This window comes from Lepisosteus oculatus, chromosome 2 (genome assembly GCF_040954835.1).
Source record: "Lepisosteus oculatus isolate fLepOcu1 chromosome 2, fLepOcu1.hap2, whole genome shotgun sequence".
NCBI classification, from domain to species: Eukaryota; Metazoa; Chordata; class Actinopteri; order Semionotiformes; family Lepisosteidae; genus Lepisosteus; species Lepisosteus oculatus.
The window spans coordinates 73,866,031-73,893,506 of NC_090697.1; the positions used below are offsets into that span (position 1 = coordinate 73,866,031).

At 36.8% G+C, this 27,476-nt stretch overlaps 1 protein-coding gene across 1 annotated transcript in view; it reads right to left on the reverse strand.

Moving 5' to 3' along the window:
* Positions 1 to 16,263: 16,263 nt before the first annotated feature.
* The window catches only part of gfra2b (GDNF family receptor alpha 2b), a 108,889-nt gene continuing 97,676 nt past the window's right edge, over positions 16,264 to 27,476 (reverse strand). Inside the window, exons 9-10 of the mRNA XM_015341258.2 lie at positions 22,513 to 22,563; positions 16,264 to 21,999 (exon numbers count right to left, since the gene is read on the reverse strand). Of these exons, the coding sequence (XP_015196744.2) occupies positions 21,856 to 21,999; positions 22,513 to 22,563 (195 nt within the window). The 3' untranslated portion in view covers positions 16,264 to 21,855. The remainder of the gene's footprint in view (positions 22,000 to 22,512; positions 22,564 to 27,476) is intronic.

The following is a 27,476-nucleotide window of genomic DNA, read 5'->3' on the forward strand; positions in this document are numbered from 1 at the left end:
CAATACCTGTCAGGAAAAGAGAAATAACTGATCTGTAAAAATTAAAACTTATTACTCTAGCCTGCTTTTTAAAGCTGGAATCTAGCATAGAGCCTGGTTTTGTATTTTGCACCCATCGATGCAGTGTATTATTTTTCTAAGGCAAAGAGCTGGGCTTTGTGGTAGTCATGGCAACATCGGGATAGCTCTCACCTTTGGAGTATGATGTCATCTGAGAAAGATGGTCTGTGACAGGACTAAGTCCTAAATCTTACAAAGAAGCTACAAAACATTCCAGAGGATTAAACTTTTGTTTATTCAGGACACAGCGTGTAACAGTTATTTCTTTTGGCAGGTCAATGTCTTTTTTATTGCCAATGACCAGACATCACACGGGAACAAGCAGGGAGAGGCATTAGCCTGTGTTGGCTGCTAAGTAACAAGTGAAGGTTAATTCCACACTGAAAAGTAGGAAGAAGAAACAATGTTTTGACTATTGAGCCTTTTACAGGTGTGCATTATGCTTCTTCTTTCTACTTTTTGGTGCAGAATTAACCTTTACTTGTTCTTTTGTTCTGACATTGAAGACGTTTGAGTGGGGAGCTGTGTCAGGGAGCCCTTGGCAAAGGAACAAGTAAGAATTCCACACTGAAAGTAGAAAGAACAAACACCTGCAGAAGGCAGAACAGCTGAAGCGTCTTTATTCTTTCTGTCTTTGTTCAAAGTGGAATCAGACAGACACGGCCTTCAAAATTCAACGCATTCACTACAAAGTCTTGCAGAGATTGTTCTACACATTAAATTACTCTTTTCATTCAATGTGTTGACAAGAAAAATAACTGAAGATGTTGCATTCAGGGGCAGCATGGTGGTGCAGTGGCTATCATAGCTGCCTCACAGCGCTGGGGCCTCTGGGTTTGATTATGGACCTGTGGTGCTACTGTATCTGTATGCAGTTGACTAAAAATATTGACATTATTAGTATTATTATTAATCTCGATCTTGCCCTGCAATGGACAGATATAATAATAATTGCTTACATTTGCATAGCGCTTTTCTGGACACTCCACTCAAAGCACTTTACAGGTAATGGGGACTCCCCTCCACCACTACCAATGTGCAGCATCCACCTGGGTGATGCGACGGCAGCTGTAGTGCGCCAGAACGCTATCAGTGGGGAGGAGAGCAGAGTGATGAAGCCACTTCAGAGATGGGGATTATTAGGAGGCCATGGTTGGTAAGGGCCAATGGGAAATTTGGCCAGGACGCCGGGGTTACACCCCTACTCTTTTCGAGAAACGCCCTGGGATTTTTAATGACCATAGAGAGTCAGGACCCAGGTTTTACGTCTCATCCGAAGGACATCCGAAGGACTCAATTAGCTAATAACAGCCTAACAGGCTAGATGGACTGAATGGCTGCCTCTAATTTCTAACAGTTCTTATGTTCTTCTTCTGTTTATAGATAGTAATTGATTTCTCAAGATCTGAAGACAAATTTCTTTTTTTTCTTTCACTATTTTCAGGCACAGTTATTTCACCCAGTACAGTATATGAACATCATCAGTGCGTGCTTATTCATCATCAATGTGTGCTTATTCATCATCAATGCGTTCTTATTCATCATCAATGCGTACTTATTCAGACCACTTACATCTAAGTATTAAACCAGATTGCAATCCCTTACAGTCACGCATGGATGTTTGTCTCTCATCCATTGAACAGAAAGAAGAGATTTACTTCAAGAACCATGTTTTGTGTTTACAGTAGATCGAGTGTAGAGGCTGGGACAGGTAGATTTTAATATGCCCTGTGTTTTGGGCTTTTTTTTAAACCCTTGTGTGCCCTCTGTATCATTCTATCATTCTTCATTTTCATTTATTTTGAAATCCTCTGGTAAGCCTTTACGAGAGTCCTTGTTTGTTATTTTCAAGATGTGCTAAATGTTTCCTTTTATTCTGGTGAAGCAATGCCAAATCAAGCAGGACAGAACAGTGACAGTGACATACATTAGCAGTGGGAGTAATACAAATATTTTCCTGTGTATATCAGTTGCACTGACACATGCATTGTTCTGTTAATAAGTGAGAACCGGAGAAGATTCAGCACATGCGTGATTGAACGTGTCTTTAATTAAACAGCCCATCCATTACTTTTTGTATTTCCCTTCCATTAGCATAGTCAGCGTGTTGGCATGCAGCGACAGGATCATCATATTCATTCTCACTCCAAAGTGCGTCCTCTACATCAGCAATTTCTATCCTTGAAGCCTGTTAGCCACTTCAGATTTTATTCAAGTTAAAAAGATAAATTACTAATTCTGTAGGTTATGTACCTAGGATTTAAACTCTAGCAACTCATCAACAATCGTTCTCAATATAATGAGCTTGGCTAATGTACACTTCTTGTCAGGGTTGCTGCTCCTGGTTGCATTGTGTTAGTTACTTTAGTTGGACTTCAACAACACTATTTATTGTTGTCAGTTTCTTGTTTGGGGATTTTGTTTTGCAAATTTTATTCGTGAAAAAGGTGTATTAAAAATCCCCATGGTGCTCCTCTACCATATTTTGTTCCAGAGCCTTAATGGCTTTCATTCCAGCTGAGCTCTCGGTTACTTAATTATACCTTTAATTAAACTGATCAATCTGTCCTTACTAACAGTTTGCAAATTTTTAATTTAAAGTTTTGTAAGTTTCTTTTACATCAGTGTCTCAAAATGTATTTATTGTTCATCCATTCATTTAATTGAAAATCCAACCTTTTAAGAACTTGAATCCATTTCAATTCCAATTTGCGGCTGAAACATTTGATCTTATTATCTAAAAGCTTAGCTGTCTTTCTAATTGTAAAGGTAGACATGGTGGCACATTCAGAAGCTGAAACTCTAGTATATTGTGAATAAGAAAATGTTGTTGAAATGTTGTGTCTGGATTTACTGATGGATTAACATAGAAACTCGAATGAAGTCTGAAAAGATTCTGAAAAACAAATTAAATGCTTGACCTGAAGGTAATTGACAAAATTAACCCCTTAACAGCACTCAGTAACAGGAGTGAAACACTACCCAGTGGGGTCACAAGTGCACACTATGGGGAAGTGCATTTACAAATGAGAACAGAAGGCATTTCTTTGCACAAAGGGTTGTGGGAGAATGGAACAAACTCACTCTCTACATTGAACCAACACAGAACCTGGGATGAATAAGCTGCTAACTTCCAAATGGGCCACATGGGTTGAATGGCCTCTTCTTGTCTATAATGGTCTTATTAGGTGAATGTTTTCTTTATTAATTGATTATTAATAAGGTCTTTAACACTGCATCTCCTGGAAAGAGAAGCCTCTGGTACACCATCTACTGTGAATGCAAGTGTATCAGCTGAAGGAAAGGAGAGAGCCGCTGCCATTGTATAATATTTCCAGAGTGACGGTTTCATCATCTTAATCAATAGTAAAAAGCACAAATCCAATCCCCGCTTCCCTAGTGAAGCTGAGCACATAGCCGTATCGCAGTATGGATGAAAATGTGATGAAGTGTGATGGTAAATAAATAGTGAAAAATGCGATTGTCAGATCTGCTGAATGAATTCCAAATGCAGCTTGAATTACTCATTGCAGGCCCTGGCAGTAGCCTTTTGTCCTAATCAAAATGCAGTTCACTGGCGCCATCAGCGTTATGGTCCCTTCCTGACAGTGCAGGGAAAAGAAACGACTATAAAAATTCATGCATTAGAGTGGGGCTGTCAGTCATCCATAATCATTTCCCAATAAATGAATTTTGGGTCGCTGTTTGTCTTTGGCTGACAAAAAACAAATGCAGTTTTACTCCTATTGAGCATGTCAGGCACTTAATAGTAGAGTACGGAGGTGTATGGTATTATACTGTAGCTCATACCGTAAAGGAAAACTTTTTGAAGGAAAAGTTTTTTTACCTGCATACTGAGAACAAGCTTTATTCAGTTTAAACAAGCAGATTTAATGCTCGATATGCAATGTAGTGTGCAGCTCAGAAGACCTTCCTGTAAGGAAGTTTGTTTGTTTTTGTTACATGGTTCATGAAAACCGTTCTTGAAGAATTCCAGTGAACCATCTTCCAGAACTTGGCTGGGTAGTTTGTTCCAGTATGTGAAGAAATGTATAGTTTTACAGGGCTGTGCTGTAATCCAGACACTTTTGTTGATGCAAGCAAAGATTAATTATTGGTTTTCTTTTCTGTTTTCCCTGTACCATTTTCCTGAAGGATGTTTCAGAAATGAAGACATTTGCCAACTTTGCTTTTGGGAGACAGCACTGGTCAGAGCATGTGAAACCCCATACACAGAACTTAAAATTTTAGTATAAAAGCCAACAAAATGAAAAAGGAGATAAATATGAATTTCTATATGTCCTTATATTTTCTGCTTTTGTGTTGCTCGGTCTCACATTCTTCCTCGTTTTTGTTTCAGGAGTGGAATTAGTCCTTGGTGGCTCAGCTGATATTTATGACCCCAAGGTTCCTCCCCTTGAGATGTTCTGTGTTAAAATGGAACCTGGGTTCAGGAAGTCAGTGAGCTCAGAAACTGGCTGTTGCTTAGCTGTTTGTCTCTCACGCTGTACAGGATTTAAGTAAAAGCAGAGGCCCAACTGCAGCAGTTAATAACATCAAAAAGCAGGCTATAAATAATAGCAGTTCATCAGGTTTCATGGGTAACTACTAAATCATCAGCATCTTAAAGCTGTCTCAATTAATCAGGTGATTTGTTAGGTCAACAGCCTACTTTAAAAATAATTGGAAACAAAAAATCAAAATGGCTCTCACTGAGAAAAAGTTCTCTTAATTGAAGAAATTACTAGCTCAATTGAACTTCTGATTAGAGTGGCTTGTAAGACTAACCTGATTAGGGCTTCTGAGACCCCTCAAATAAAACGTGTTTTGTAGTTTTTGTTCTATTAGTTCTAAATACATGTTATAAAGATCATCACTTCTTTAGCACTGTCGGCAACATATTGTCTTAAAATCAATTTTGATTTTTATTCTTTTGCTGTGAAATATATTCTCATGACAGAATACAAAACATTATTTTTAACTATAAACTTGCGCAAAATCTGAATTGTACAATCTATGATCCCTTTCAACATTTGTGAACTTAAAGTATAATTAATTTGTATACTTAAGTATAATACGTTTTGGCTGAACCTGCATGCTAAGAGGGTAGCTTTCTGGCTAAAGTATTGAGGAGGCTAGGATCCCCAAAAACATAAAAGGGAATCGCAAGAACCACCAATGTAGACACGGAGAAAGAAGGAAAATAGCATAGTAGGAAAATGCAGACTTTACGTTTAAAAGAGAAGGCAGACATTTGAAGAGAAGGCATGCATAAAAGCTGTAGGACACCTGCTGACTGAGGGACCCCAGACAGACCCACGGCCAAGAAGGTGGCATCAGAAGCAGCAGAGGCCAAGATAGAGCCCAGGGCAGTGTTGGATACTGGGGACAGAGGCAGGAAGAAAGACAAACATCAAAAACTGTAGGACGCATGCCACCTGAGCCAGAGTTAAGATGGAAGGATGAAGGAGATGGATTGTTATGGGAAAAAAAATATCATTGCTGCAATCCCTTTTTGAGGGAATGTAATGATTGTAGATAGACCTTTGCAATGTAGCTAGAATCCAGTCTTTTATGTAAGGGAGTGCAATAAAGCTAAATTGCGGTAGGAACAGTAATGGGGCAGAGGGAGACGACATACCACACTCATAATGAGAAGCTGGAAATTCTTGTTCGAGTCTGAAAGTTCTTCTGACAGACATGCAAATCCATAGTGACGAGGAATCTTTTTGAAAAGGACAGAGCTGTGTTTCTTTCCTTCTGTCTTAGGGTTCAGTGTTCAGTTTAAAGGTTACAGAGAGGCATGTAGAGAGTTTTCTTTTCCTTCTGTGGTTTTGGCTGTTTAGTATACTGTAAATGTTTTTGTTTTTGTTTTATTCAGTCAACATGGTAAATTATGCACAAGACAAAATGCATATATACAAAAATACAATAGATTATATTTCTTTTTGAAGTTTGGAGCACAATCCACACATAAAGAATAATACTTGAATCAAGTGCAAGGTAAGTTGCATATTGAGGAAATATCAGTAATGACTGATTTTAAACAGCTGGGTGAAATTGACTGTGTCTGTCATTATTTTTCATTTCAATTTTTAATGGATATTTTAGGCATCCTGTCTCATTGTAAAGTATATCTTATACATACACATACTGTATACATGATAAGGCAGGACTATAATTGCAGGTCTGGGGAAGAAAGGATTAAGTGTTAAACCTTTTAGAAACATGGCAAAATAATTCTCTGAATAACCACGAAAATGTATTGCAGTGGACTTTAATAAAAACGAAGGGGTTTTGCAGGTTCAAGCTTAAATAGCCAAGCTTTTATTTTGACTATCTGCAAATTAATACACTGAATTATTCTGCAGTATTACTTGTATGGTAATTTTTAATCGAAAAAATATTTTCAGAGTAGAAGATTGAACGTCGGAGCCTATTCTTGGATGTGAATGCAGAGGCGTGCTTTAATGGATAACAATTTCTATTGTGTTAGCTCAAATTTAGTAAACTTTGACCACCATTTACAAAAATCATTTCTGTAACAAGTTTACATGTCAATTAAAGTTCTGGGATGCCTGTATAGATTTGACAGCAGACTTCATAAATGTGTGTTGAGAGCACACTCAGCTGTGCATGTTTAATCACTATCTGTTATACTTTCAAGATCCTCCAAGCATAACACTTGCTGTGCATCTTATTTCTGTTTCTGTAAATCATTCTGCATACCGTCTTGTGTTCAGAAGCGCAAACTGTGCATTTCATTTTACTGCTAATGTCATCACCCACTTGTCAAAATGTTCATACAGTCTGTAATAACGTTGCTCTTTTTTGCATTTGCAATGAATTTAGAATGAATCATTTTCAAAGGGAAAGCCGTTTTCACAAGCTGCCAGTACAAAAGAGGTCAGGACTGAGTTCACTTATTTTAACAGTAGTTTCACAAACAATACTAACACCCAAGAATTATATACATTTGCTTATTTGGGATTTTGGAGAAGGGTTACATGAGAAATGAAAAAGTAGGGTTTTACAGTATGTATGATACATTTACATTTTTGAAAATGATGTCAGGAATGATTATGGTTAAGAAGAAGCGGCTTTGTTGTAGTCATCCCTCCCAAACTTCAGTTCAATTTCAAGCTTATCTGGCAGCTTTTTCATGGCAGTCTTTAGACTGCATGCATTTTCTTACATTATATTGACTTTTAAAGGGTGATCTATAAAACATGTCATACAAATTAAGATTTTACCTTTGAAGCTTTTTTATATAACACCCTCAGGAATTACAATATACTGCAGAGTCTTCGTCTACATTTATACCTGCTTCAAACTTCTGCTTGAAATGGCATTCTGATTTTCGCAAAGCTCATCTTCAGGAAGATTCTATCACATTATTGAGAAATATAAGCCAGGCTAACATCACTGGACACCAGGCTTTGAACTGCCAAGTGTCACATGATAAGGGTTCACAGCCTGTGATAATAAGCATGGAACTTTTGTACACCTTGTATTGCCTTTTCAAATCATTTTGGAAGCAAGAGAAATGAGAACAATAAATAATAAATGACAGAGTGAAACACATGAGTTAAATATGATACCAGTTGTATTCTTACAGTAATATTACAATAAACTTTGCTTCCTATTTAAATTGCAACAGGGGTTTTATTTAGCATTCATTTCATATATGTACTGAAATGGAAGTACTGCACAAAGCTGACATCTCCATCTTTTCCAAAGAATGTAAGAAAGGTTACAAATGAGAGGATGCCCATCTAGCTCAATTGATCTGAGGATCTTGCTCGGATGCTTCTTGAAAGAAGCCGGGATATTGTGTTTTTTTGTATAAAAATAGGGCCTCCTGTTCACAACAACCATGTTTCCCTGTGTAAAAAAAAATGTTTTTTAAACCTGCACTTTCTTCTTTAAATATAATTAATATTTTTCTTGTTTCATCAAATTTGGAAGAAACATTTTGCACGGAGCTGATAAAATGCAATTATAATGTTAATGTTAATAACTGAAATTCAGGAGAAAGGTCAGATTCTAATCCCGAACATGTCCACTCACCTACAGTATGGTACAGTACATATACACAGTAAGTCTCACACCCAGGTCTTTCTTTTGCATATCTCTCTCACATATCCTCTACCTCCCCATCTAGACCCTTGCAGTAGCTCCCTAGCTCAATTCTCAAATAGTGAAGCGCTTTGAGTGGAGTGTCCAGAAAAGCGCTATATAAGTGTAAGCAATTATTATTTTTAATAATATATAAATATAAATAATATATAAATATTATATAAATTTTATAAATTTATATAAAATTTATTTTTATTATTATTATTATTATTATTATTATTATTATTATTATTATTATTATTATTATAGTCCTTTACCTAGATAAGTCAGGCCAAATACTTTTTCTTTCTATCGCATTCATTGGGATCCAACACATTTACTGGAATCTTATTTCATGCAATTTTCTGTTGATGCACTTTTGCACCATAATTTGAATTCATATGATGTGAAAAAAATTTGTAAACACATACCACAAATTAGAGTCTGCAGGAAAGAATTTGCACTATCTTGCTCACATTTTTCCCATTCTTTAAAGCACCTTTCTTCACTACCTACATTTCCATTAGGTATTCAGTGATGTTCTGCTATACTAATTTGGTAATGCTTTTAGTCACTGTACAGTAGTTGCCTAGCAATCACTAAGCATGTATTGTGAGCAACATGTAGAGGGAACGATATGCTTAATTGATGAAGAAATGGTTTGAATATTATTGAATGCATAATACAGACTAGTTATTTTTTACTAAAATACAAATAAATCACACAATGATGTTCTTAAAGTCACCTAAGTGAATTCATCATTACAACCACACTCATATGCTAAGCTGTGAAAATGTGACCTTTAACATTAGATGGGCTCCATATTGTTTTAGGTGGTAATACCCATTACTTGTTTTTTGCAGGGTGACAAAGTTTATTGTAACTTACTCACAGTGACTTTGTTTCTCGAAAAGAGCAGGGGTGTAGCCCCTTTGTCCTGGCAAAATTTCCCATTAGCCCTTATCAATCATGGCCTCCTAAAAATTCCCATCTATGAATTGGCTTCATCACTCTTCTCTCCTCCCCACTGAAAACTGATGTGTGGTGAGCGTTCTGGAGCACAACGGCTGCCATCACATCATCCAGGTGGATGCTACACATTGGTGGTGGAGGAGGGGAGTCCCCATTACCTGTAAAGTGCTTTGAGCGTAGTGTCCAGAAAAGCGCTATATAAGTGTAAGCAATTATTATTATTATTATTATTATTATTATTATTATTATTATTATCGAATTCATGCAATATCTAATTCAATACTCTGTGGACTGATCTGTGTCAAGTAAATGAAGGAATGTGACACTGAATTGTTAAGTGTTAAAAATATATATGGGGTACAAAACATTTTTTGCAAATTGATTGAATTCTTCCCATGACATTTTGTGAAACAACCAATTCTTCACTGTCTTTTTAGCATGTTCCTCTTGCTGGCAGAAGGAATGCTGTTTATCTGGGCCTTGATCTTGTTCTATTTGCTTTATCCTGACTGTGGCAATAAGGAATTAATTATTTACCTTGTTACTTAATGTATAATTTACTAGCTCTGAGGGAGTAAATCGAGTGTTTCAAATCCATTAAAAGGAATCACAAAGAAGCTACATTATAGGGTTAGAAGCTCTGGTCTGACCATTTAATTGGCTAATGCCACCAACCATTTATTTATCGGATTCTGAGTCAGCCATGTGTATATGTTGTATAATTCCTGAAACTTCAACTAAAAGCACTTTACAGGAAAATTGACTCCCCTCCACCACCATCAATGTGTAGCACCCACCACAAATATCTAAACAGTAATGTATTGTAATACTAACAATAATTAATACCAATAACAGTCAATCTAGTAAGTTTTCCTTGGCCATCTATTGGATGAGAAGAAAGGATCAGATGAGAATATGAAATGATCTTACAGAATGGTTTCATTTCATATCGATGAAGACACTTGAACAAGAAAGATAGGATATATTGTTAGGTCCTGTCACAAGATTACGGACATTTTACTACAGAAGTATTAGTTAAGCTTCAGAATCACTGTTTAACGTTATAAGATAAAACACTGCTATTTTTACTCTTCCAAAAATATCTCAGAACAAATTAAGTGGAGAGTCATTGATCTTCAGCTGTATACTGTAAGTTGGCCTACTCCTTCAGATTTTAAAAAAATACAGGTACTGTACTGTATGTCATTTTCATTCTCCTTGAATAAGATGGTTGAGTGACAGAGATGTTACATGTACTGTACTTTGCCTGTTTTGGGTAGATAAGCATATCTGTACTGTTAAAGATCATTAAAACTTAATCTCTATAACACAAAGCTACACAATTGAGCACACAGGATCTGTACACAAATTAGGAAATGAGACCTAAGTTACAAAACGTAGCCAAATTGTTAATTAGGGGCAGTGATGTTAAAACCTTTACCTTAAGCCATTTAACCCTTTAACTCAACACTTACAACATAAATACCAATAAAGTCAAGCTAGCAGTACTTCAGTGATGTTATCTAAATTCAGTCTGGTGACATTAATATGCAAACTGCTTCCCCACATACTATAGATATCAAATTACTCCAAAGCTTCAGAATTTCTTCAGTAGTTTGGTTGGATCCTCATGAATGCAACAGAGGGATGAACGTTTTAGAGGTTATCTCACCTAGCTGACTGAAGGCCACTGAACACCCTTATTTTCATCAGGAATGAGCCAGGGTGCTGCTACAAGAGTGAAGCTTGTGGAGTGCACAAAGGGAAGTCCAGAATGCAAGCTATACATAGGAGAGTAGATGTAAGTAAGATTAGAATCAAACTTTCCTCCTGAACTTCTGTTATAAACTCTGTTCAGAGCTCATGGAAGTCACTGTGTTTTTATCAGAATTCCATACCAGCCAATTGATTTAACCACTTATAATTTTACTGTTGAGTGTAAGCTGCTCCGTGTTATTGTAAAGATCTAAAATCTACCACAGCATGGTTGTGTTCCTCTTCAGTCTGCTGGGACACAGTGACCTTTTCCTAACACTTTCTCAGCAACATTCAGAAGATGCAGATGGGGAGTAGATACCCTTAATGTAAATGACTGGGGGACATTTTTATGGTAGATAAGTCCATGACATTAAGCATTTTAATTAGAGTTTTAAAACTCTTATCTGTCTAATGAGATTCTAATGATGTTTTTACATGCCTTAACATTTTGTTTCCAATATGACATAGAAACAAATTATTTGGAATTTACTGCATTTTCATAGCATTATTTCCAAATTAGATCAATAAAGGGACAGGAATACTGTATTCTTATATGTTAATAGATATGAAATGCACATGGTGATGAAATAAAGTCTCTTAATTGCTTGAATGACATCTACCCTTACCACTCCTTTGAGTGCTTCAGTTTCCTCCAACACATTCCAAAACCATACTGGTAGGTACAGTAGGTAACCTACAGTACCATACTGGTAGGTTAATTGGCTTCTAGGAAAATTGAGTTTAAGTGTGATTGTTTGCACGACTGTTTCTGTGTTGGTCCTTTCCAGGGTGTACCCTGCTTCACACCAGTTTCTTGCCAGAATTGACTCTGCCCCCCGCCACCCTGAACTGGAAGAAATCCCGGCTTTTTAACACTCTCGACCCATGTCTCCCACTCTAATGTTGCCCCATGTTCTGTCAAATTCCAGAGCTAAAAAAAAAATGAAAGGATAAGAAAAATATGTGGTAGAATTCACATAGAGAAAGGCTATGGTTGTCAGGTTCCAGGATTTCTTTTCAATTGGCAATGTGTCAAATCACATATCGGGCTTCTAGGAAGCAGAGGCACATCTACAGTATATGCGATATGTGTAAGATGTCATGGGAGACCTCAACTTGTATTTTGAGGAGCGTTTCATGGGAAATTCATGAGTGGGAAATCCCCAGTGAGATACTGTACAGCAGACTGTGCTGGATAATGAGGTTAGAGCTGTGTGAACCGGAGGAGTTTGATTGTGTGAACTCTGTGCAAAAGCTTAAGGGATGTAGACTCACCTTGCCATGGTGCTGCTTTGTCTTATATGTCATATTTATTTATTTTAGATTTGTTTTTAACTTATGAAACTGAAGGCCGCATAAAAAGGTCCACAAGACTGCAGCAAAAGTATTGTGCAGAACAAACACATACTATACATTCTGCTGTCCCAGACGCATACTGTATGCGAAAAGACGAATTCCTAATGCAAGAAATTGTATAGGGGCTAATAAAGTGATGTTATGTTGTGTTATACTGTACATAATCCTGTAAGCATCCTTTATAATTCCACTGTCTTTACTGGGAAAGTAATCCCGAAGGAAATCTCCTATAGGATTCCCAGAGCCATAAACAATATTCAGTCAAACTCAAATGGATTGTGGAGAAAAATCTTTCCAGGATTTGTATGTTTATTTGGGATTGGCAAGGTACAGTATAAGTGCAATAGTACTAGTTTCAAGCAGATAAAACTAATACTTTAACTCCATGTTTAACCAGATAAGGCAAATGCAGACCAAGTTCTTGGTTTGCTTGGGGGTGCAAGTGTATTCCATCCCAGCCACCGTTTAACCCCACAACCCCCTGCTGTAGAGCCCAGAACATTTTTTTGTGTTTCTCTTTAACTCAGAGCTATAGTATTTGCAGACTTCAACTTGCATTAGTCCAGCCACCAGGCTGATGAGGTTTATTCTGTGCAGCAGCAGGTTATGCTAGCCTATATTCTGTCAGCCAGGATGGAGGAAAATTCATCTGGTACTGAAGAAGCCTGGTTCCTGTCCCCACAGTCATCCCAGATTTCCTCTTGTAAAATTCCAGGTCGCTTCCAACTGGACTGTCAGTCTATCAGGAGTGGAAAATGCAATAGGTCAGCCAACCCATCAGGTGGCGCCACTTCAATGGACGCTTGTATATAAACACTCAACAGGGGCATACAGAAGATATTTAAATTCACTTCAGAAAAGTCATAAAGATGTGTGAACACGTAACTGAAGTTTTGCAATTGGAACTGTTAGAAAGCTGTCAAGTTGTTGTCGAATGCACGAGTTTTTTCAATTTCAATAAATAATTTACAGACCATCTGAGAGAGAAAGAAGAATTGCAGCCTTTTCTCTCTACAACAGCATCTTACATTCCAACTGTTTTGTGTACCATCTTAGGGGCCCACTGAGCACCATATCGTTCGGGAAGCTGGGTTTGTAATTCAGTGAACAGCTACAGTATGGCCATGCTGTGCTCAGCTGCTCCCATAGATAAGCATTATACAGAGATGTTAGCAAGTGCCATTGCTGGTGAGCCCATGCCAGTATCTGCATGCAGAGTTCCAATAACGGCAGGAACAATAGCACAGCTGAAGTGCCAGCCCTTGAAATAGAACAGAACTGAGGAGGGATCAGGACTGCCTAGCAAGAGGGTCACACACTTTGGCAACATTGTCGTGGTAGAAAAGCCAGCACCAGTGTGTCTCACATATAGTATCTTACATCCTGCTGGTATTGTCTGCTCCACATTTGTTAAAGTTGACCCCATTTAGTTTCTCTTCCTGAATCTAACATTCAGTCAATATGTATTTGCTGTTAATGGTGAAAAACAAAACAAAACAAAGAAAGTCTTCTGCAGAGACATACTGTACAGTACTGGGCTGCATTTTAAAGGAAGCAGAATTTGCCCTGCTACTATTCTTTCAATATACTGTATGAATAGTCTATTTAAACCTTGGCTTCCTTTATGTTTGGTTTTCCCTTTAATATTTTAGAGCTGTATAACCCATTTTCTGCTTTCAGAGTGCTGTAGTCCTGAATTTTAACGAGGCTCGTCAAAAGTTACACTTTGTTCCTTTTTAAATAATTGTTTATAGTTGACATCTGGGAGCTGCTGTGAGGGCCAGCTGTGATGATGACTCTGTGGGTCATTGTTACATAATATTAACTATTGATCCTGTGATAACATGTACAAGCAAAGTGAATGTGATATACTTGAAGGAAACATGGTTCAAATTCATTGCTGACAGAATCTCATCTCTGGAGATTTGTATCTTAAGCTAATGATTGGCAATTCAGTGAGCGGCACAAAAGTAAGGCTTTTATTAAACAATGTATTTTGCCTTAGTTTGAATAATTGCATGCTTTGGGACTGAACAGGGAGTGCTAAAGTTGGAATAATTAACTTAAATTGCATGGAGCTGTAAACTATTTAACATTCATATTTTCCATTTGTTTCTACAAAATTGATTCGTTTACAGCTTATAAGGAGGGGTATAGTATATACTGTACGTAAATAGCATAGAGTGAAAAAGCAAACTGTTGAAAGATCTGTTACATAGAACACTAAAAATAATGATTGTGAGGGTACATCCACATGATGGAGAGGCTACATCTCCATGAAGGTAAGGCCTTCATCCACATGGTAATGAAGGGACATGATGGTAAAGATACATCTACATGGAATTGAAGATGCATCCATACCTTAGGTGACAAAGTGCTCAGGTCTCCTTGAAGTAAATTAAAACTATACAAAGATTTGAATATAAACATAAAAATTAAGCTGATCATTCCTAATTCTCTCCTAGGGCAATGGAATGACTTGTGCTATTATTTCATGCTGAATAACTTGTCATGTACCCAAAGTGAATCTGAGCTTCAAAACAGACCTGTTCAAAATCACTGACCTGCTACTTTATGGTAGCCATTTATTTTTGCCAGGGGCTTTGTGTTTCTTCCTCAATGTCATCAAGTACTATAATAGGAATTGGCACTAAAATTAAAAATCAATTAATTGAATTCAAAAACGTCATATTGTCTTCAAGCAGAATGAACATAAAATGAAGCAAAGCAATGTTTGCACATGAGACAGGTACAGAAACCAGCAACAACACTAGAACATAACTGCACTTGGATGTTCTACTTTTCTAGCTCAATTAAAAAAAAGAATAATCTTTTTCAGGGTCAGATCTCAATACACCACCTTCCAGTTTTCTTCCATGTCTTACCTGAGAGATTTGTCAGGAGTATCATCAATTGTAGCCACAATTTCCCTATTCTGTCTTTTTCTTTCTTAGAATACACTTTTTTTCCCTTTGTGACAATCTAATCTTAAATCCCTGGAAAAAAAACACATCACCATCCTTTAAGGCTGCTCTTTCTTTCAGATGGTTTTGAATTCCCCTTGACTTTTTAAGAGTGATGGTGAACAAAGCTCTTCTCTGTGGTATCTGGTACGGATTGTGACTTCCAGGGTCTTCACAGTGCAGACGTTTTCACTTCTCTGCATCGAAGAGAAAATCTGTAAATAATACATATTCCATGCACTTATATAGGGCTTTTCTGGACACTACACTCAAAATTCTGGTAACTCTCCTCCACTACCAGTATGTAGCTCCCAGCTGGATGATGCAACGTCAGCCAAAGTGCATCAGTACACTCCCCACATACCAGCTTTCAGTGGGGGGGAGAGCAGATTGATAAAGTAACTTCAGAGATGGGGATTATTAGGAGGCCATAATTGGGAAAGGGTGGGAAAAAATTACCAGGATACTAGTCAGGACCTCAGTTTTACATCTCATCCAAAGGACGGCACCTTTTTTTACCATATACTTTCCCCGTCATTGTACTAAGGCATTAGGGCCTACACAGACTGCAGGGTGAGCGCCCCCTACTGGTCCTACTCACACCTCTTCCAGTAGCAACCTTAGCTTTCACAGGAGGTCTCCCATCCAGGTACTGACCAGGTTCACACCTGCTGAGCTTCAGTGGGTTGCTATTTGTGATTTGAAGGGTGACATATCTGCTAAATTTAAATCAATATTGAGATGGGTTCTACTGTATATATGAAATTCTATTGAAAGGAAAGGATCCTGCTCACCATCACTGCTATCTACCAGCTAGGTTAACTGAAAAGACAGCTGCTTCACTGAAAACTGCAAGTCGTTTGCCAGTAATATAAGAATGCTATCACATCACCAGGGATTCACAAGTGGTAAAAGCCTCATTTCACTGTACTCATATGTTTTGGGATGATTCTAGGAAATTATTATTTTATTGAATCTAAAATGTATTGGTCGATGCATTGCTATGAACATCATCCCCAAATAAAAATAGGATATATACAAATAAAAAAAACATTTTATTGATAAAGAAACAAGCACAACAATACCATTGTTTGGACCTTACTGCGATCTACAAAGGTTAGGTGACATTAACATTGTTACAGTGCTGGGTTATTTTGTTCACATAGCGTAATTTGATCACGTTAAATTGATGCATGACCTCTGCCCACTCTGGCAGAGGGGGTGCCAGTATGTTACTCTGTTACAACACTGACTGTAATATTATCTATAGTAAATAATTTTACATGACCCTTATGCAGTAAGATAAACCTGCCCCTTAGTTTCAAACTGTCTTCTTTTTTGGTTTGTTGTAAATTTCTTACCCATCTTTTTGTCGCATATGATTGTCTGGATAAAAAATCAGAAAACCATTTTTTTTCTTTGTTTAACAGAAGTACTTCCACTGCTTGTAAGAACTATAACTCCTTCCAGCCCATGTAATGGAAGCCACACAGATAATATCTCAGCGTACAGTGAAGACATTAGCTACAGCATCTGTTGTACTTTAAAGATACAGATTATATTGTCCACTAGATGTGATATTGAAGTAAAAAAAATGATGTGACAACTTCTTAAGAAATTTCTCAGAACAGGACCTATTCCTGTGATAATACAGTTTTCCTTTGGTCTCAGACAGACAATTCTCCATCTCTTTGGGAATGATGTTTAGCCTTTAACTGTCATTGTAGTATACTGTAGCTCTGTTGAAGTACTGCAAGAAGAATCTACTTAAGAATCTATTAAACTACACTGTTCCTGGCTTATACTTTCAAGGGCAAAGCTCAAATATCTAAGAAAGAATGTTGGTTTTCCAAAACAAAGAACTCAACATTATTAAGCACACCCCGATACTCTGTATAAGTATGTGTAGGCCATTATTTCTTGACATTAAAAACAAGGTTTTGACATTTTTACATTTTTTTGAGTGAAGACTAAGCTGAAAATGTAATGTCCATGACTTTCCTTATAGTTTTACTTTTCCGACAGAAGCAACAGGTTTACATGGGAATCTTAGTTGTGGTTAAACTCCAGATAAGCTGTTTTCTTGATTTGCACCCTTGAAATCTGCTTTAACGTATTTTTGTCTATTTGAAATCTGACATGATAGTTCTAGTTGCTTTCTGTAGTTCCATGGAGATCTGTGACAGTGTGTTTACACCCTTTTATGGAAAAAATGATTTATAAAGTATCAGATAAGTAATAGCAACCAAAGATGGGCTGTATACAGTAGCTTGTCTCATTTGGAGCTTGTCTAATAAGTTCTTAGTTGCTCAAATTCACAGATGGTTGTGTGACCTTATTTCAACTACTTCAGCATTTTGCTTTGACTGGGATGTGATCATTAAACCTTTTAAGGACAGTGTGATTTGCATGCCTGCGTCTTTTAATCTGTTTTCCAATTGTAAACGGAGATTCCTCCTCATAAGAAAAAAAGGTGTGAGCGCTTACATGCTTGATGGCTCAGTAGAACACCTTTATGAAAAAGTAAGTATATTGTAAAAAAATGTCCTAATTGTTGAAAGAAAAATACTGATCTGATATTACTGATACTGATATTTCCCTAGAGCATCTCCTATAATACATTTTACAGGAAATGAAAGTGTCCCTCAAATGTTTCCGTTGACCATCTTATTAGCTAGCACATTTGGGCATAACAATTCTTAATACTCCCTTTTCTTACTTTTCTACTTTTTCTATTGTTTAAATCTTCTGAAATGATATAACAGGAATTGAAAGCTTTCCAGGGTACAAAGAGGGCAGACACAGGATTCTAGAATGACAACCCTTTAAATGTACTGTAATGCAGTACCGAACACTAGACACAAAGCACTATACACAATGTAACAAAGAATCGCCAGTGAGTCTTCATAGAAAAATGAACAGTTCCAAGTACCAACCTCCCTTGTCTTAGTGTTGTGCAAACGTTTCTCTTTAATGTTCCCTACAAAATGACAATTTTCACAGATTGTTTTGTTTTTAATAACCCTTTTATTATTTGTTTTCTGTTTTCTGTATGGGCTTCCTGTTACTGACAAAGTTTTCTATATCACTGCTCAACTGTAGGAAATTACATCAGCCTTGGAGGACCAATTTCTTTTGTTTTCCAAGATGTCATTTTCAACTGGGAGGAAAAAATATGGTTTTTCTACAAATTGTTTAAAGTTTAGGGTCATTTATTTATCACTGCCATTAGCACAGGGACAGAAACAAACTGATATGGTTTTGCGAACAGCTCACAAACCTTGTATTGGGAATTCATTTCAGATGAAAAAAAAATCATTTTAACTTCTATATTCACATACAGGAGAGTACAGTGTCAGCATTTTGCTCCTGGATATTGAGGATCTCATTAATATTTACCATGAGTGGAGTTTATAAAAACTTCAGGGTTTCTATTATAAATGTTGTTCACATCAGTAGTTTACTTGTGTGTGATGTACAGTATATGAAATGTGAATGAATTGCTTATGAAAGAGCAGTGGGATTTTCTTTCATGAACAGCATGTAACACGCTATGCAGTGGAAATGAAAAGATAGTCAAAATGCGAATGTTTAATGTCGTACATTAGTTGCATACTGTATGTGATTCTCACAGACTGTAGTGAAAGCATACGTATGTACAAAGGATACATTGAGCATGTGATGATCATGATATACTAAGCCTTTATACCTTATCTCTGTATATGTTTCATGTGAACCAGTCTAGCAATACCTGACGTTAAATACAACATACTGTATATACTGTAGGCATACAATGTCATAGATAAAATTATGTTCTCATTGTATTGATTGTTAATCTCCAATCAATCTATTACATTTTTCTTAGGAACATGTACCATTTTCAAATCCAACAGGACAAAATTATAAATGTGAACACCAAGATTCTCTTGCAATTCACATGACACCTTACAAAATGATGCAGTCTTATTTTATTCGAGATTGTGGTGGATCTTTTCCAGAATGTGGTGTTTAGCAAACTCTTACCATTCTTCTGGATTTTGTGAAATTGTGGTTTTACAGTTTAAAAGCTGTGGTTCTACTCTGTGCACAGCAGAATCAGATCAGTGTTACCAATACAGAACATTAACCAATTAACCCTTCCTAATTAAAACTGATAATTAAGAAACAAGATTATAAAAAGAGTAACTTTAAGTCTCTATGTTAGTCGTAGTTGGAAACATCAACCTCTTACCAAAATAGGATTTTATTTTGCTGTTGTTGCTGCTAAGCTATCTTCTATTAGGTTGAACAGATATTTAATTTACTGTATGATTTAAATTTGCAAGTAACAATTAATGTATTAAAGTGGTAGCAGCAGAGGAGAAACGTACTATCCTCACCTGAGCCAGAACACTCATCGATAAGCATGTTATGAGGTACCTAACTTTGAATCTGTAGTTCATTAGGACACCAGTGTTTGAAAGTAGAGTTTGCTTCTAAAACATATTAGTTGCAAAATACTATTTGCAGTGTTATCCATTGTGGTAATCTCACAGATCTCTTGTGCCACACCTCTTTTATTAACACAACTGTACACCATTTTCTGTGTAAAATGAAGGCATTTTCAAATCACAGTTCTATTACATTAACTTTCACACTAAAATGTGATTTTAGATGTTTTTTAAAATATAAATGTGTTGGTGGCAGCTCATTAGATACTACATAAAATGTGGACGAATCATGTTTTGTTTGTGTAAGCTGTGTACTCTTTAAATAACCAGAGGCAACACTGTGTTAATTTTGAGATAAAGATGCAAAATGAAAGACAATTTCACTGTTTTATTTCTTGTAATCAAAGGAATTCGTTTGCAATTATTTTGAATTGAAGTATGTTCAATATCAAGCTATTTTTGACTGACTTCAATTAAGACGTGTAGAGCTCTTTTCCTAATTTAGGGCCAGAAAACTGATCAGAGCCCCGCTGAACAAAAAAATGGTGTTTGAAATACTGCCACCACTATGCATGGACTGTACGTCTCTGCGCACCTGTACACCAGAAAGCCTTTAGTGTTTCCAATGACTTCAGTTCCCTGCGTTTTGTTCAGTATTAAAATGAATTTAATGTCAATCCAATATAAGAGGAAGAATTATAATCAAGATCAAAAAACAGAATACACACATGCCTTTCATATTTTTGTTTTGCATGTTATACTTTATGGTGTGTTGTTTAGTGGACATGAAAAGTCAAAGTGCCAAACTTGGCTGAAGCCAACCCTGTACATTTGCTGAAGGCGCGATTTAAGCCTTCCTTACGGGCGCATGGCACCGACCCTCTCCTGGCAACCTTAAAACACAACTAATACAGGCTGGGACTTCAGTAAGCCTGAAAGAGGACCAGATCTCACCTCGAAAAGGAGAAATTAAAACCCCAAAAAATGTAAGGCCACGCAAAAGATTGCACACTAGAAAATACACTAACGATTACTTTCTAAGCAAATGAAACCATGTTTTCATTTCCAGGAGCATCTTTGAAAATAATTCAAGTCCATATTTGCAAAAAAAAATACTTACACAAAACACCCTAAAACTACAGTTATTGGCACTTCTTCAGAGACACATATGCCATTTTGTTCTCCTTTGATTTTCTTTAGTATCAGAGCTCCATCCTGCCTTTCAACATCTCGTTTTTAGTTCATGAGAAATTACATTTGTACATTTGAAGTGTAACACTTTGTAGCTATACTCACAGACAGACTTTAACACATTGAAGAAGAAGGCGGCAGGGTTTTCCGTCAACTTCAAACAAGTACATACTGACAAATACGGACTTTGTCAGTTTATGCAGTTAACCTTTTCTTAAACTATTTTTTTTATTATTTTTCAACCCAATACAGAATAGAAATAAAAGCAGTAGGATGACATTGTACCTACATTATATTATATATATCACATGTATATATAATTTAATTACGTGTTGAGTTAACAGAATAAAGATTTATACCTGAAATCATTTTATTTTTTAAAGAAGGAAGGAACTCGTCATTCCTTAAGTACGGCTGAACTTGGCAAAGAAAAAGAAAAGAAAATGCACATTTGTTGGAGGGAGAGGGCTGGACAAAGACTGCCGTGTGAAATACAGTAAATAATGAAGTCTGAGCACTGGGGACACTGCAACACGCAGACAGAATCCTCCCAGGCTGGGTGAGAATGCAGGGAAGGCGAACGGAAACCGATTCCGCAAAAAAAGCAAAATGTCTTTCAGGTTGTGTTCGGAAAACGTCTCGACAAGGAAAGACGTTGCTCTTCATTGTCTTGAGTTAGCAACTGGTCTACCAAGCAGCTAGGAAGGAGACCCAAAGGTACTAGTCTTTTTTTTTTTAGTCTTTTCTTCAGGTCTCAACTTTGGAATCTAGAGTTGGCAAATCGACAAGAACAAGAACCACCGTTCTCTCCCGCATGGCTACAGTGCAGAAAGAAGTCTTGGATCAATTTTCTGGAGAAATTGTTTGGTTGTTTTTTCCATTGTTGTTGTTGCTGTTGAAAGAGGGAAAGCTTGAGAGACAGCAAGGTTTCTGAAGTTCCATATGTCATTTTTTGTTGCTTGACTTGTTTTTTTCTTTGCAGGTCAGTGTGTTGACCTCTTCAGGTTTTATAAAGCCATTCTCAATGCTAAACAGGACAGCGCGAGCAGAGCCACACTGCTGGACATATGGACACTGTCAGACCTGTCTACGTCTTCTGGCTCCACATTTCGTATATTTTCCAGGTCAAAGGGGTTGGGATGAACCTGAGTCTGTGGAAGGAAGAAACATTGGTGACAGGTCAGCATGCTGAGAGACGGTGTGTGCAAAAATGCTTTCATTTTAACTTTCACTAAAGAGCAGTAAATAACCAGAGGCAAGAGTACTTCAACCTGGCTGTAGAACACCCCATACATTTAACATCTGTGCTTTCAGAACATTCAGTCCTAACATTTCGTTACTAATATGCAAGGGGGAACATACATTTTTAATAAGTTTTTTTTTTTTTTTCATTTTTGGCCACCACAGTGTAGAACAGATACTTTCTGGAGATACATTCTGGAGCTTAAGGGAGAGTACTACACTGACAGGCTGAAGGATCTGAACCTCTTTTGTCTTGAACTAAGAAGATTACAAGTGGACCTGATGCAAGTATCCAAAATCCTTAAACGCTGTCAATAAAAACTACAGTGTACTTCTTCAGAGTTAACAGTGAAACACAAACCACTCAATAAGACAAACGTTACATGCATTAGATTAAGAACTTCAGTCCTTCAATCACTTACCTCAGGTTCGAAAACATACACTTTGGAGGGGTTACATTTTGTTCCACTTTCCTGTAAAAAGAAGAAAAAAAAGCATAAAAGAATTTTCAAACACATACTGACGTCTAGTTTTACAACACATCTACCAGATTTAATTATTTTGCTTTTTTTTATTTTGGTCCCTGGTAGTACAACATCACATTTTCCATATGGATTTTCTTGGTGTGCTGGGAGAAAAGTACTGAATTTGGTTTCAACTTGCATCCATCAGAAGTGCACAGTCATGCACTTCCTCCTCTGCTAAGTGGAGAAATTATTGAACAAGCATACACAGTGCAAACCACAGTGTGGCCCTGCACATCTGACTGATCAAGCAAACCACACTGCTTTGTGTTAATAACACATTCTGCTGCATGAAGGAAGATGTCTGCACCAAGCAATAATATTGAACATTATCCAGAGAAATATATTCCAAAGAAATTAAAAGAAATTAAGATCTTAGTTCTTTAGACCATTCCTTATGTCGTAAACTGCAGGAAGAAAACCAAAGTCAACCCAGTACTGCGTAAGATGATGAAACAGACCCTCAAGCGAAAGGAATTTAACTGTTTGCTGAAGTGTATTTCAGTAGTTGAGGTGAATTCTAATCTATGCACCAATGACGTTTGTAAGGTTAGCGCACTAATTTGTTTTACTCCTGGGTGTTCACTCGCCTGGTTGTGGGAGTGACATCCCTGGCCATAAAGTTGAAGCTGACAAACCCCCCTCAATTATGAGGAATGAGCCAGGGAGGTGCTGCAAAGGTGAAGATGGGGTTGAGGTAGAAAGTATGAGAAAGAACACAGGCAAGATAGTTATGTACTGTATAAGAGAGTGGAAGCGCGAGATTATAATTCGACTTCCTCCCGAACATCTGTTTACAAACTCTACTAAGGGAGAGGGTGTCTTTTTAAATCAGGATTTTGTGATGATTACTAGAATTAATTCAATCATCACACTTGAGGTGTTAGGGTTTTTTTTCATCAAGCTTCAAAGTAGGACTATTGCAAATTTAGTGATGAAGAGGTTTCCCTAGGCTGTACTTTAATGCACACAGTTGTAAAGACTCTAGAAAGCCACCTTAATAAACTTCTCTTATTTTGTTTTACACTGTATACATGGTAAAACGCACATTATACGCAAGAATTATTACCACTCACAAGTATGCAACAGCACTGTATGTTAAAACCTTCAAAATGTAAGATTTCTGTAATTGTTATACAAAACGAAAAGAGACATTTTTCATTAGGAAATAATCAATAAGTATGAATGATGTTTAGCAAAATGTTTCAATTCCCTGAAAAAATGAAAACAGCAGCTGCAAGGCTAGGGTAATTATGTGGGGCACTTTGTAGGAAAATTATATATTCTTATCACTGCATACTGTATATTGTAGCACCTCATAATTAAGGACATATGCATTAATTATACCAGCAATCTTCTGAACAATATATTAACTGAAGAAACATTTCTTTTCAATATCTTAGATATTCTAAGTCACTGAAAAGACAAAAAAAAACTTAATTGAGAGCTAGAAGTTAACTCTGTAATTTTACACAGTGAATAGATGATGAATATTCACTGGTGGCAAAGGCCACCATCGCTGAACCTATCGCACCTCACTCTCCTCCACCTCCCCGTTAGTTCCTGTGTGAAAATGAATATAAAAAGCTTAACTGCACAAAGTATGTAATTTTCTGGGGGTAGGTTTGCAATAAAAAGCTTGCATTTTGTGCTATCTGTGTGCTTTTCAGCTTAGGAGATAAAGAAGAATGAATATGTTGTTGCCATTTTTATACAGAAACCTAGCAATTTATATTCATAGGTCAATAAGGTGTTGGGTATCAAATTCTACGTGCTCAATAATGGCAGCATCAATTACTCACAGACTTAGTGCCCAGGTAATTACAAGGAAACCCAGTTTATAGCAGAAAAACATCTGGCTGGCAATCAAGAAACTGACATTGTAATGTCTCCATATAAATTCATTAGAAGATCTTTTGTCTGAACATTATAAATTACAGAAGGACCACAGAGCAGTGTTCATAGTTAGATTTACTCTGGAGAAGTCAGGTTAAAATTGACTTTTTGTTTAGTTTACTTCTCCAAGCTAAAATTAAAGCCATACATACTGCAGTGATTTTTTTTTTTCAAAGTCAAAGAGGATTATGACCAATTTTTCCAATTTACACAAAGTGTTGTGGGGGGCTGAAACATTTGTTATCAGCTATGTTGTCAAAGGCAACTTCTTTACATTAATGGTTGGATGAAATCCTCTAATCAGCTACCTACAGTATAGCAACCAAACAAGTTGGAATAGTCACATCTCTTCCCTAACCTTTCTCACACTCCTATGTTCTTTTTATAACACTTCTGTGCCCACTTCTGTGCCCTGTGGTATACATGAGTACTTCCATAACCCCATGATCTCAAGATACCAGTCATCATTGTGTTTCAGGCTGCTCTGTGTTCTACGTATATGGATGGATGGAGGTCTGCTCATTTATGCCTTCCGGCATGAAGGAGCAGCAGCATATACAGTACATGTGTGTACAGTAAATACAGGTACATATTATCTCCAAGTAAAGCCTGCTTATTTTAATTATGTTTGCCTTGATATATATATAAAAAATACACACATAAAATGAAATAACCTACAAAAAAATTAAAAATAATAAATTAGTACACACAATAATTTGTGTTCATTTTTGTCACTTAAAACTTTAAAGCAGTGCTTCCAAATCCTGGTCCGTCACTCCTCCATGTGTTTTTTAGTTTTCGGTCCAGCTAAGCTCTAAATCAATTAAGAGTATTCAATCCTAAAATGAAGGAGATAATTGACTTTTAATTGTTTTCTGCAGCCAAGTCTGCTTTATGAGAGTTATTTCCCATAAGTCTAGAGTGAGACGAGCTTGGTTTCAACGAGGTTTAAAACTGATGCTCCTCTAAACCTTGCAAACAGTTCTCATTGGTTATCAATCAATAAGGTACAGGCCCAGTTGTGACTGACACTGTCAAACATTCTCATATGTTTAAACACTTTGGTTAAACTCAAACAAGTAACTGAATAATAGTGTAAGTCTGAGTGAGAGGAAGGCTGAAACCCAGATTCTGGCACATTTCATTTTTTTCGGGTTTCATCACAGGTTTGTTGATTTTTAATTGCTAATCTGAGAGCCCATGTTACTTGCATTTTGAGATTTGACAAATTAGCCAACACAATACCAACTAATAGTAAAATAAACATTAAAAATGCAGATCATTGACTGTAATACACTAATTACCTCTACTTGGGTGTTTATTCCTTAACAGAAATGTTTACTGTTCTTCATCACGCTTCAAAGTAGGACTATTGCAAAATAAGTGATGAAGAGGTTTCCCAAGGCTGTATTTGAATACACATTTCTGTAAAGTCTCTAGAAAGCCATAATAATAAATTACTCTTATTCATTTTACATTGTATACATGGTAAAAGCACACCTTATACACAATAATTATTAGTTCTATTAGCACTATTGATCACATATGTTATACCTGTCCCTTGCTTTGAGCCACAACATTTGACTTTAAAGATATTTTAAAATCAATAAGCTAAGTGTCTTAAGTTTCTGAATATGCTTCCAACAGTCTCTTTTCCTTTGGGTTTATAGGCTATTATGAGAGAACAGACAGGTACAGCAGACTGGCGTTAATCACAATTGTTTAGCTAGGTCAATAAGCCTTTTATAGATTGCAGTGTTGGAATAGATGAGGAATGGAAGGGAGCTATGAGACAATATCTAATATCTCTTATAAAACTGCCCCACATTTCATTAAAACCGAAGCAATACATTTCAAATTGGCTGACTAGGCCTGTCTGTCCCAGAGGACATAAGACCCAGTACACAGTAGTTTATACAATTTAATGAAGACCTGAAACTTTGATAACTAGAGTACTGCATACAAGTGAGGGTAGACCTTCTGCTTGCTACGTACAGTACACATAAAAACTGTATGTGTGCATGTTTGTACATACTATATGTACAGACCTAGAAACCAAACCTTAACACATTTATAAGCATGTGACAAAATATACAGCACATGATGGAAAATAAGTGGGTGTTGATTCAGGAGGGTTATACACTGTACACTCACTGGCCAAAATACAGTATTAAGAAATCACAAAAAGTGCTGAGCTTCTATAAGTACCAGGAATAGACTGAACACGACTTGGGACATACTGTACAGTAAGAGTATTCTGCAAGGTTCTGAAATATTTGCCGCATCATTGCATCCAATCCTCCTAAGAGGATTAAAGTTTAGTTGAGGTAGTGTTGAGGGTAAGGGTGTGTGGAATTAATCATGCTCTACTGGTCCCACCAGTTCTCCATAGAATGGGGACCTGGAGATTGTTTTTCTAGAGAAGGCAAAGGAAATCTGTCTGGCGCTCCTAAAGCCATTCACTGCATTGCCTGCCACTGACTATTATTGTGACTGAGAGTTCCTAAATCTACTTTGTTTTATGTACTCGAGTCAGTCGAGGGCAAATTCCCATTCACAATGACATCCTGGTCCAGAGATTTACACCATTACTGCTGTGAAACCAGAGTACAGGAAGAAAGGACTATCATTTTAATCATGTGTACTGTACATATCAAACAGAAAGGATGAAACCACACAACCGAAGGCACCTTCTGATTCAAAGTAGGAGAGATTTTTTTTACCATGCAAATTGTTCCAGTCATTATTAGCAAACAAACGAGCTGTCAAAAAAAGAGTAATCCCTTTTGAAAGGTTCAATCTAATAAAAGCACTACATCTTAAATTGTATGATGACACTGAGAAATGTTCTGTAATACAGATGGAAGGTGTCTAATCACAGTTTTATAAATGAACTTAAACCAGTGAAGCATTTATCTAGAATGCAAAGTGGGCCTACAAATCAAAGAATAAGGCACACAGCCCAG